At 38.3% G+C, this 13,253-nt stretch overlaps 1 protein-coding gene across 7 annotated transcripts in view; it reads right to left on the bottom strand.

Annotated features, from left to right (window-relative positions):
• Positions 1–1,417: 1,417 nt before the first annotated feature.
• CACNB2 (calcium voltage-gated channel auxiliary subunit beta 2) overlaps positions 1,418–13,253 on the bottom strand; it is a 246,795-nt gene continuing 234,959 nt past the window's right edge. For all 7 annotated transcript variants that reach the window (XM_065829850.2, XM_065829849.2, XM_065829852.2 and 4 more), the window contains 4 exons: positions 11,568–11,719; positions 10,742–10,837; positions 9,230–9,415; positions 1,418–4,575 (listed from right to left, as the gene is read on the bottom strand). In XM_065829850.2, coding sequence (XP_065685922.1) covers positions 4,087–4,575; positions 9,230–9,415; positions 10,742–10,837; positions 11,568–11,719 — 923 coding nt within the window. In that variant the 3' untranslated portion in view covers positions 1,418–4,086. The remainder of the gene's footprint in view (positions 4,576–9,229; positions 9,416–10,741; positions 10,838–11,567; positions 11,720–13,253) is intronic.

Raw genomic sequence — 13,253 nt, 5'->3', positions numbered from 1 at the left:
TTACAAACTGACAGAGCTTAACAATGATAATTCCTAACAAATTCCTAAAACCCAGTAAGTATTAAGGGGCAGAGTGTCAGACCTGGGCAGGAGCTGCATGTCTAGGACGAGTAACCAGATAAGAAGGGAGAAATGAAGATAGGTCTCTACTTTCATTCAGGGTTTGGTGAGTAGAACTTTATTTCCTTATCCTCCATTCGTAATAAAGGTCATAGGTTAAGACTTCACAAATTCATGTGAAAGCGGGTACTGCACTTAGACTCATGGTGGCTTTAAAACCAGTCTTCATTAATTAGGGCCAAATCCTGAGGAGAAACTATTCAGTTTTATACCTTGAGAAGTAAAAATCCTGGAACTCTTCTCCAGTTCTGAATTCTTGATGCCAGACACAGAATATGAATTAATGAATACTCTAGAAGATTTTAAAAATTTTCTAGGCAGTAATGTATGGGTTGATTTCAAAATAGTTTCAGCTCATAACTCCTGCAGATGCTGCCTTTATGCACAAACCTGTTTGCTTATTCATCCCTCTGTCCTGTCCTTTAACAGGTCTGGAGACTGTTATTCTTGCCTCCTTCCTGTTCCTCATCGAGAATTTTTTCCATAATGTCTGTGTGACACTGAACAACTGATAAAGGATAGACTTGGGCTGCTGAACAGCACTGATAGGTATTCATTTGAAAAGACATGCAAAAATAAGTTTAACATTTAACATATATACATGTAAATGTTAAAATGCATCCTATTCCCTATACTGAAATTCTTTAGAAAAATATAGAGTGAGAGCTGACAAGACCTATCTGTCACTTAACTATTTTACCTTCCTTTCCTTCTGTCTCACTGGTTTTATTATCGTTCTAGCTCCTTTGAATATAAATTTTACAGTTTGTTTTGTACCACACATACATAAGAAGACTGGAGCTCACTGGGACCTCTACCATTCCTCAAATTCAAAGCTCCTGAAACCAGATACAGAAATATGAACTCATTAGTATCCTAATGCAAACAATAATATTAAACTTTCTATTGGAGAAAGTCCGCAAGGACATTTCATCACAATAACCTTTGATATGTCCTCCAGTTGGAGTATTCTTAAAGCTTCTTATCGATATAATTCTGTTAAAGTGCTTTTCAAAGTAGTGCTCAGCAGGCAGGTGGGATTGTGCAATATGTGTAGTAAAAGCTCACATTACAAATGATTTGTCACTCTTAAAACAATAACTGAAGGAAAGTATCTTGGCAAGGCTAATAAAAACCTACTGAACGAGTCTGCCTAAGAAATGCAAATATATGTTGTCTGTACATAATTAGTAGCACTATACAAAATATGATTCTCTCATTAGTTGGATTTGGACGTGCCTTTTTTGTGATATTTATATTCCATAAATTAATATATAGGCCATACTTAAATATTAGGACTTGGACTATGCTCTTTATTTTCTCATTTATTTGTCTATACATTGCCACCTACTCCATGGTTTTCATACGCTACTCAGTGCTTTGAAATTCTGCCAAACATTCCTTAAAAATACTTTTAAGAAAGATTGAAAATAAACACTGTGGAGCAGAAGTTAAATGGAAAAAAAAAAAAGAAACCAAACACAAAACAAAAAAAAAACAACAACAAACAAACAAAAACCCCAACTAAACCAAAGATAACAAAACCACAAACAAACCAACCCCCAAAATTCAAGATATTGAAGTGGAATCCATAGATCACTTTCTGGAGGACACAGCTGTCATGTAACAGTTGTAGGGAGAAGCAGCACTTACTGAAGCTGGTAAAACAGCTAAAGCCAGGCTCTGCAGAGCAGGACAACAGAACTTCTCTTCCTGTTTACATGATTGGATTCAAACAACAGAGTCTTTCAATGTCATTTTTCCACTGATACCCTGAAAATCTTCTCATATCAAGAGCCACTGCTTATATACTCATATATCCATTTAGTAATACAACAGATCTACTTACCTATGCTTCCTTTGTCTACATAGTCATTTAGTGATGTTTAGATGAACACTGAGAATTTTAATTCTAGAAAAAAATACCCTTTTCCTTGTGTTCCCCACAGTTCATGCTTTGAATAACCACAACAGTCAGCAGCACTGGGAGGGGTGGCCAGATACCCAACAGCAGAATTTGTAAAACAATGCATATAAAGCATTAGGGACAGGGGTGGAAGAGGGAGGACAGAGTATGTTTAAGGGAGATAACCTGAATTGCTTGGATGCTGGAATAGGAGATTGGAGAAAACAAACATGCACCTGCCATATATCTTATCCATTTCACTAAAATGATATTCAAAAATCAGGCAATGCTGATATTCCCAGAATTAAAATAATAAATAAAAAGAACTTCCAGCTAAATTAATTATTATCCCAATACAGTCTTTATATAATGTGCTATTTACAGTGAAATACAAAAAGTATTTCATTCATACAATAACTACAAAGACTATGTGTGATGCAGAACAGCTTTTACACTAGGCAAGAGTATGGAAGCTGTAGTCAAAAATAATAGTGATTTTCCCCCCACCTACCAGTGCAATGGGTGCTCAATGCAAAAAAAAAAAAGTGTTCACTCCCTTTGATTTCAAGGCCTTTTCTCTAACAAGCTCATAACAGAGCGTTTCGTCACAGTCATTTTTCTAAGCTCTCACTAGCAGCACAACAGTTGAGGTGAAGGAAAAGCAGTGAGCTGGCTGCAAAGCGGGAATGCAGAGGAATTGGCAAGTGTAGAAAAAGTGGAGAAGCTACAAAAATTTATTATTTTCCAACAAAATAACTCTCCACAAGCTGTGTAAACTTTTCTTACTAAAACAAATACTCTAAAACACAAAGATTTTACATTTCCAGTGAAACACTCACAGTAACATTTGCCTGTTTTTACTCTCCTGAAGTCTCAACAAAGAGCCAGCAGATTTATGCTTTCTCAATTACCTGGGACAGTAAACTCCCTCATATTCCTTGACTGCAATTTGGATTTTGAAATTAACAGACAAAATGAAGAAACAGGCTTGGGCTTCTGAATAACCTTTGTTTTCTTCAGTAGGTTCTCACGCTTCGCTGCCTAACGTGCACACGCACACGTCCGCCCATCCACCACCCACCCGCTCACATACACACCTCTGTCATCTGTGCTCTGGTATTCTGACAATAAAACAAAAACTAAGCTGTGTCCATTGCAATTTTGTGACCTGTACAGAGAAGAATAATTTATAGTAGTAAGTTTGTTATCTTTACCATAAATTTAAAATGCAAAATTGGGTTTGCAAGGACTGCGTAAAGGTATAAGAGTTAGACCCTTTATCTGAAGCACTCATTCATATTTACAATAAGTATAAGCTTTCTGCTACAGAAGAAAAAGTATTTAGATTGAACACTGTTACAGATTTCCTAAATGAGGCTAGTTCCAGTTGCCAGTAATTCAAAAGCAAATCTGCTGACTTGGCATTAGGACTCTTAAAACAGTGTGATCAAACTTATATAGTAAGAAGGTGTCTGCAGAAATAACATTTATAAACTGTATATACAGTACACAGTACCAGTACATAGAAAATAGATCTTGACTTCATGATCCCCTGTGTGTAAGGCAAGACTGAATTCTGTCTTCGAATGGAGTCCACCAGAGGTTCAAGCAACAGATAGTGACTCGCAAATCAATATGCAAATCAAGTGCATACAAATGAAAAATCAGAGCAGACAAAAAGTTTTAGATTTTTTATGTGCTGATTCTGGCTTGCTGAATACACGGGAAGTTATTAAACATCAAATGTACCTTTTTTTAAAAAATACTAACAACACCTTGATGGCAACAGATATTGTTCAAGTGGCAGCTACCAAAAAACAGCTTGAAAAATGGCATAGTACAACATCAGGAACCCTGCGGTTGTACTACGCTAATTCATATAGCACTAACCAAAAAATAAGTATATGAATATTCTATTTCATGCTATTGCTATGCAAGCAACAGCAATACAAATCAGCATACAGAAAGATACCATATGTTCTGCAATGAAGAACCCGAAGATATTTTCAGGGGCATTGTTACAAGACTTCAAAGAAACACAAGACTGCCAGAGGCAAAAGTTACTGACGGATGTAAACATCCCTGTTCCATTCTCCTGCGTCGTTACGTTTTTTCGATATCACTTCCCCATCCTTGTCACAATATTGGTCCCTTGATTTATGACGACTACGCTGTTTGTTGCATTCATTGTGGTCCTGCTCGCGGTCCCTCTCCTTTGAGCGATGCCTTGATTCTCTGTGTCTGTGATCACTGCTCCCGTGGGACTCGTCTCTGTGATTGTGATCCCTGTGAGAATCATAGTGGTCACCGTGCTCATGTGAGTAGTCCTCCTGTGGCTCCACGTAAGCCGAATCTCTGCTGTCTTGTGTTTCCGAGTCAAAAGTTTCTTGCCTAGAAAGGCCTCTAACACCACTGCGATGGTTGTGGTGTTGGCTCGAGGAAGAGCGATGCTGGGATTTCTTGATGGATTCAACCCGTGCTTCCTCTTCAATTTGTGAACCGCTGCGTTCAGGGACTGAATGGTCATTCCTCTGGTCTCCTTGAGATCCCTGCTATCACAACCAGCAGTTAAGCTCACGTACACGAAGTACACATCTAAAAACCTTCCCCAATATCAAATTCAACTAGAAAGTATCATGAAACCAAACCAATTTAAGTACACAACAATCCACTGTGAATCTAAACTAGGAAAAAAAAACACATTAGACTTCAACTTGCACTGAAATTTCAGTATTATAATACAAACAATTCCTTTCATGCTCATCAGAATGGAGGGTAGCACTCAGGTTATTCTGCAACACTTTCTTGTCTCCTGTGATGTTTCCGACTATTCCCATTAGCAATAATTGCCTACCACACTCCAGACAAGAAGAGAGCGTGCAGAAGCAGGACTAACTGCAGAAAAATTAGAGGACATACTGTGTATCGGTTGAGAGTTTACAGATGCCTGCTTGGAAACAACCACTATGGCAAAGTGATTTTAAAGGGCTGAGGAAGTGGATTCCAGCAGAGAACCAAAATACGAAACCTTGGCTCTTTTAAAGTAGCTTTAAAAAAAAAGAAAAGCAATTGAATCCAGTATGAATGAAGTTTGTATTATGATACTAATAGTACCACTGACCTTCTGTTTTTCTCAGCAATAATTCCATTTCTTCACAGTAATGAAAAATTAAACTTTGACCTCATAATTTTAACAGCTCAAGAATACAGGTCATTGCCAAGAAAAGCAAGAGGAGAGTGATATTATCACCTATAGAATTTCCTAACACACCACTACTATTAAAAGACTGAAATAAAAATTACCAGGTAATAACAAACCTACTCTTCACCAGCATAATGCTTTGAAATCACTGCAAAATGAACAAGTGGCATTATTTAACTCATTTGGGGGTTTCATTACATTAACCTGCTTTTATTTCCAAACCACAGCCAAAGACTTCTCAAGATTAATTGCAAAATTTGAAGACATAGTTTATGGTGAAACTAGATTATCCTTCTCATATGAGGTGAAGAACATCAAGACAAAAATCATCTCTACTGGCACAAAATTAAAGTAGGTTTTAACGAAGTTATCCAGGCATTTGTTTGTGAGACTGTTTTGAATTTACTCAAGTTAGTCTAAAGTTTGCCCTCCTATGTTCACAGTTGTCTAAAAATAAGGATTGCCTCCAGGGCAGCCCACAGATGTATCTTCTTTCTGTCTATTTTGTGGAAAGGAGCTAGGGGAAAGCGGAAATGTTGTCCTTCAGCCACAGATCCTGGCAGGTGGGTTTCCTAGCAACCCAAACCATAAAATGATAGGAAATTGGACAGGAACAAATCTATATTTTATCAGAAAATTATAAAAGGCAATTTGAAATTGGCAATTTGATAAATCTGACAAATCTTCATTTTCTAAGACAACATTTCATTCTGTAAACTTCCCAGTGACAAGCTGGGCTGCTCCTTGTGTTCCTAATTTGAAACAAATGGTATAAAAGAGAACAAGGCAACAGAAACAGTGGTCAAATTTCTTTTTTGTTCTTGTTTTTATGATGTTCAAAGTGAAGAGAAATGACTGAACAGAGGTGAATTATAAATCAAGTGAAAAGCTAAGGAGTCTAAAGCAATACCTGCTTTGGATGTGCAAACACATTTCTATTAGTTCACAAGCATGACTTTTTAAGGCACATAAACTGGGTACACACATGAAACCCTTGAATTCTCATATGGTCAAAGGCCAAATATGTATGTACCTATATACATAATTGTGACTAATAAAATCTTTCATTGCTGTGGTTTGAGAACAAATGCAAAATTTGAAGCTGCTTTGAATAGAATGCTACTTTTACAAACTCAGATGCATCTTCTCTGCTTTGATGAGACGTGGAGAAGCACAGTCAACAAACAAATTTAGAACCAATACCTGCAATTTCATAATAGTGTTTGGGCTATTGGGATTTGTAGGCAAATTCATTGATGGTAACTTATTCTAAATATTACAGGGACGCTGAGCAGGTAATGTTTGAATCTGGATTAGGGTCTGGCTTGTGGTTCGCAAAGAAATTAGGGCTCTGATTTAAATTAGGTACCACAGTGCAGGAATTTTATGGCACAATCTCATAAGGTTTTTTGCCTAAAATGGAGGTAAGTTTGAGATAAGCCAGTTTCATTAACCAGGTTGTAATTTCAAAGATGTAGGGGTCCTTGGAAAGAAGTTTAAGCGCTACTGAAAGAAGAGAGAGAGAAGTCTGTGTCCACACAGTCAATCTGGCTTGCTCTTTATTTCCATCCAGTGGTCCCTATCCACCTGCACCATGTATGTGTGAGGCTGCTCCAGTCTTCTTTTGGAAATAGCCAAGTATTTCCCTACAAGAGGAAACCTGAGAACAGTTGTCAGGACAGTTTGTTCCAAAGCTCTCCATTAGATAGACAGGTGGGGTATGGTCTTCACCGACTCATTTCACACAGTCCCAAAAGGCCTCACATGTTCAAGCACCTCGTTCCATGCAATGCACACAGTCAGCATCATGCTATAAAAATACCACTCTGGCAGCTGGCAACACAAACCTGTCATTACAATGTACACCCAGGACTGAAAACCAGAAAAGACAACTATGTCTCATGGCAATGGGGTGCTGCACTGGACCCAGGGGAGAATGATTCAAATGCTTTGCAGTGCGGATGTGGCCACTCCAAGCCAAATGGATGGTTTTTCTCTGCCGAACAGTCCGCAAAAATGGCACAGACACAGACTTTAAATTCTCCAAATAGAGGGTCTTAACACTATTCAGAGAATGGACTGAGCCACTGTGACTAGAAAATAAACCCACCCTATTCCAAGACCGTGACAGGGTTAGGTTTGAGATGTCAGCTGAAAATGTATCACAGAAAAATGAAACAAAAGGAATGTAAAAGTTCTAATCCAAAGGGATCCCCGTTGCTTCACACTTTTGGATTAGTAGACCTACAAACAAACTGTGAAAGCGCAAATACATTCTCATTTTTGAAATAAAAATCTGTTAATCTTTAAATAAAAATCTGTTAATTTGTAAGGAGATAGCACAACATTCAGAAAAGTGTTATTAGATTTCTGTGCAGTTCCTTCAGAGAATGTGGTTAATAAAATGAGTAAGTGAACTCTAAATCCACACTCAAAAGGCATAAAAAACCCAAAACAAACAAACAAAAAAACAACTTGAGAAAAATAATGAACATGTCTATCTAGCAAGTCTGCACACAACAATACTGAATCTCATACTCAGAAATTCTTCCAGCTCACATTTTTTTCAGGGTGTTTCAGCTCTGAGGACAGAAAAAAAAGGCAGAGGTGAGCTACAGCTTACCGTCTCTTTTCATGCAACTGCGTTTGAAAGCAAGGGAAGGAGATGATACCCTGCAAGGTGGCTGAAGCAATTTTTCTTGTTAAAGAACAGACCTGCCAAGTCTGTGGTTGTCTAATAGGGAATGAATTCTTTGACACAAAAAATCATTTTGCAAGATTATAAAAACAAAAAGCAATTTTTTTTGGCATTTTAATTTGGATGCAGACTTGTTTTTTTGGTTTTTTATTTTTAAAAAGAGGAATCTTTCTTAGCCAAAGTTATGAATTCTAACAGACACATGTACGTAACTTATGGGCATATATGGAACTTAGGTGGAAATTTAGATGTAGTAAGCCATTATTTCAGCTGGGACAGATGTATTTTAACCCCCACTGTGATTCTCTCAGCTTCAGGGCATCAGTCACTGTTTATAATGAAGTACCATCTTTACAGACCTCATTTCATGCCATACAGCACATATACAAATGAGAGGATCTCCTTATGCTGCAAACTTTAATACAATTATACAAACCAAAAGCTGAAGGAGAAAAGATAGGACACAGTATGCCCAAAATCAACAGGCAGGTCAGTGCGGAGATGGAACAAAGGCTGTTTTTTCCCTGCTCACTAGACAGCAGCACTCTCACTGTTGCCTCTCAAGGTCTCTCTGCACAATGTGCAGTTGAATTTGGGTTTTACGTAAGAGTTTGGTTTGAAGGAAGTATGTACTTTTCACAGCAATAGCCAATGAATAAAAGAACAAAGGAAACACTGGAAGGGCCACTTTGACCACGAGACTTCACAAATACAGTCAGTCATTCTCTACAACTCTACAGCCTGCGGGAGGAGAGGAACAGATTCCCTGCAACATCTGTGGATCTGCTCTGTACGTAACCCAATTTGTCACACAGGGCACCTGGGGCTGGGATTTGCCTATTAGCAATAGTTTGCCCATCAGTCAGAGAGCTACCAGAGGCTGTAACATGCATAGTATTAGCCCAGTTTTATTCCTCTGACTGGATTACATATGGCCAGCTATAAAAATGCTTGTGGCTGGTACACATATTACTGGCACAGTGGTGTCCTGGGCACAATGAAATCTTAAGTATTCCACTTCACATAACCATATGTTTTCAGTCAGGCTGGCTTAGTCCTTGGAATCAAAACGAGCCCCCTAGTCAATACATAAACACATGCTACTGTGAATACAATGGCAATAACAATAATGTGCCTGTATTTGCCTTTTATACTGGAAATGGGTGAATGTCTACTGAAAAATCTCTTACTCTATCAACAACAGTAAGATATATTCAGCATATCCTAGTATCAGACTACCACTGTGGTTTGGAAGAGGAAGAAGTTCACAGAAAAAAAAGAAGAGATGGCATAAAAACTGTACCTGTAAATTAATATTTGAACCTGGGCTAATAGGAAGAGTGGCTGTTGCAAGTGTGCGAGTGAGAAGCTGGTTAGGAGGATTGCTGCTAGGTGGATGTGTGGCCTTCCAGTAGGCTTCCAGATAGTCAGCAAGGTGCTCACAAGCATCTTCAAGCTGGTTCTCATCAAGAATTACATCAAACATTTCCTGATAAAGGAAAGGTTTTAGTGAGAATAACCATCAACTAAAGGCAAATCAGCCAGAAACACTGATGACAACACTCTTCATTCAGCAAAAATGAATCACATTTCTAATACTTGTGTTCAGATATTTCACCTTTTTTTTTAATGCAATTGATACAAAAGACAGCAACCATAACTAGCACTAATGTTATATTTGCTAAAGGAGGTCTTCATGACTTCCACTTAGTAAAGTACAAATGGTCAATGAAGGTAGGAAGAGCCAGTTTGAACCAATCTGAAAACTCAAATATCCAGAAAGGTTATATATTGAATCTTTTTTTAGCTATTGAAACAAAATGGAATGGCAAGAAAAGAGATTCACTCCCCATATCTAGAATAACTAGGAGAAAACTAAGACCAATAACTAATAACAATTAGAAACACAAGTAATACAGATCATCCATTTTCCAAGTGTGGTACAAATATTAGGCAAGAGATTAGTCACACCGTCTAATTTTAGGCATCTAAAATTAGGAGGCGAGTTTCCTCCATTCTCTCCCCAGTCTGGGAGACAGAAGTCCTTTTGAACGCATCTTTGAGAGCTACGCAGGTCTCTGGCGTTGTTCATTGACTTCTTGGGGACCTGCGGAGACTAGTCTCTTCACTGAGATGCTTAAACTGAAATGATTAAAACACTCCCCTCACTCAGCTCTGTAAACATGGCAAATTTCCATATCTCCAACTGAGATGAACCTTCATCTTCTGGTCTCTCACCCATTCTCTTGACAATTGAGTATGCAGGCAATAATATCTGTCACGTTCAAAACACAACTGGGGTCTCACCAGCTCCACTTTATAGGTAGAAATTGAGAGACTTTGCTTCAGTGCACACCAACAGAAGAACTGCAGAGCTCTCAGTTATGCCGTACCCCACAGCTCTTTGCCAAAACTGTGACCAAGAACACCAGCAGTGATGGGCTGTGCTGACACAGGCCCCAGGGGAGCTACCCAAACCACCAGCCTTACACTAAACTGCCAGAGATAAGCACAGTCACTAAGCAGGTTCATTTTTAGAGCAATAACTCCAAAAGAACTATCAAGTAAAACAAATGCTCAGTTTGTTTAAGTGGTGAATGTATCAGCACACATCCTAACAGCTACTTGCGACTAGGACTGTTTTTTCTCTGCACACTGGTGTGAGAGCCCAGAGACCTCAGGAGTGGTTCTGCAAAAACGCAATAGTGAAATATGGCCAGAAGAGGGCAAACATTCCCAGAAATTACATAATTAACCTCGTGCTTGGAAAGAAAGGCATCTTTCAAAGATGAGACATAAATGAGCAGTGACTCACGGGAGGACACTGTGCCAGTTTATCAGCTGCCACCATCTGAACATTAAGGTGTTTGGCCTGAGATTTCCCTCGAGATTTTATTAACCTCTGTAAAACCTGTCAAAAATAAGACATGAATGCAAGTGAGCAGGTTTGGACTTAATGTACATATATAGGCACTTAAAATATTTACATTTTTAACTGTCCACTTGAGCAGATGAAATTCTTCATTTACTAGCATCAGGAGCATTTCCCATGCTGTTTACATACAGAACAAGCTAATTTTCATTTCCATCCCAACATCTCCCTTCCTGTTACGAGCACTAAGAAGTTCCCCTCCTATATTCCTCTGCTGCTTCTGCTTTTGTTTGCTTCTAAATTGAAAATATTTAATTGCCCTCCTGAGTTCTCTTCCCATAAATTTGTTGTTCTCTTTCAAACACCTCTTCACAAAGTCTGTGCAGGTTTTTTTCACAGAATGAAAGAGTACATTACCAGGAGATGTTAAAGTTTACCAACCAGTCTGATATTCGTTACATGAAAATCTTTCTTTTATTTCTGTATTATTTTGATTTAAAAAACTGTCAGCATTACTTATGTGATTGACACTGAAAGTGGAATCCTATTTTTAAAAAGCATCAGAGCTACAGCATCATTTCCAAAATGCCTTTGATACCATCAGACCTAAGACACTTTTTTTGATTAATAATATTTCACCATCCAAATGGAAGCAATAACAATATATAGCTCTGAGGTTTAATGAGGACATGTCATTACCTGCACTTAAGACCAAAAAAAGGAAAAAAAACCCCACAACTGAAACAGTATGAATGAATAAAATATTTACCTTAGGAGAAGATATCTTTACGTATACTATAATGGGAGCCAGAGAGGTTTTGCTTAGTTGAGCTGGGTGGTTAATGGTATCAGCATCAAGCACGACCAACTGCAGTGTCCTTGCTAATTCAAAAATCCGCTCAATTTCACTCTGAACTTCAGCTGTGGATAAGTAGAAAAATAGAGTTATGAAAACATTAAATGGTAGATAGTTTCAAGAAATGTGAAAATGTGGTAGACTGGTGTGATGCTCCTCCTCAGGTTGACAGGAGCTCTAACCGTGCTTGTCCACGGCAGGCTAGGGAAACGAACGCGATGTTAACATTTTGTCCCTGGTTTATTGCCTCAGCAGGCAGCGCTGCCTGACTCTCTCACCTCCACCACCTCCTGCAATCCCAGCCTGGAGAGACACTGTTAACACTTTCTTAAAAGACCTCTGTCCATGTATGTAAGAAAAAAAAGAAGTAAGAATGCCTGCCGCATTGTATACCCATCTTACTATGCCATTAACTCCCTACATGTAAGTAGTTTCAGCTCAGACTTGAATTCTGTGTAGTAAGCAAATTACTCAAACTGGAATGCCTGAGATAGGCATTAAGATGTACTGAGGTGTCTATATGAGCAGAAGCTCCTGTTTTTCCATTTACTTCAATTAATCAAAGCTCTGGAAAACAAAGTTTCCTTCATATACTGGCCTCAGTATGGTATAATATCAAAAATTTGGTTACTATGTGTAAAACACTAAAAAAAAACCAAACAAACCAAAACAAAAAACCCCACAAAACCAGAAAAAAACAATCCCCAAACCACCAACAACTCAATAATCTAAGTAATGCTATGGTATCCTCTTCACAACTCAGGAGTTCTGGAAAGGTGATTTTCCCAGAAAATATAATCTTGTCTTCTGCTAACTCATGCTCCCAGCTCCTCAGTACCCTGCCTGATCGCAGCAGTTGCCACGGCAAGCCTCTCCAAGACAGATGGACTGTGTCCACTTTCACGAGTGATGTAGAAACTGTATTCATTCCCAAATAAAACAAAAATAAACCTTAAAATAGGAAAATCATCCTTGACATGGAATTACAGTTTCCTGCTCAAATCTTGCTGTAAGTTGACTTCACAGAGAAATTACAGAAGTTGGGTAACTTGTGCAAGTCTATAAAGTTAGAGAGCCACACGACTGTAATTCAAGGTTGTGCACATTCCATGAACCAAAAGCAGATTAGATATGTAGCTAGGTCAAAACAAATATCAGAAGATAACTAACAGACACTCATACGGCAAAATGAGGTAACAACAATTTATTTATTAGGAGTTTCTTGAAATGACATTATTGTCATTTTATCTATTATGCTCGCACAAGCATTATGTTTGCTGGAAACCACAACCTATCTGATCTAGCTCAAGAGAGTTTTCTATAGGGAATGGCTCTCTATAGAAGAATGTCTCTTTCAAGAGGTGTGAAGAGATTGATTTTTGTTTTCGTCTTAGAACAGCGGCAACTGAGTAAATTAGGCACCATGACAGGGTTTCAAAATTTCCAAGAGAGCAAAGCATCCCAGCTAGTCTCCATTTAGCTCAAATTTAGTCCAAACTGATAGGTGACTACTATGACCGTTTTATAAATCAAGTAACATCTTAAATGGCCATCAGAAAATCTCTATATGATGTTTTCTATTGGAGGAGGTTGACATTG

Source organism: Patagioenas fasciata, chromosome 2 (genome assembly GCF_037038585.1).
Source record: "Patagioenas fasciata isolate bPatFas1 chromosome 2, bPatFas1.hap1, whole genome shotgun sequence".
NCBI classification, from domain to species: Eukaryota; Metazoa; Chordata; class Aves; order Columbiformes; family Columbidae; genus Patagioenas; species Patagioenas fasciata.
The sequence above is the reverse complement of the archived record's forward strand: the minus strand, read 5'-3'. Positions and strand labels throughout refer to the sequence as shown.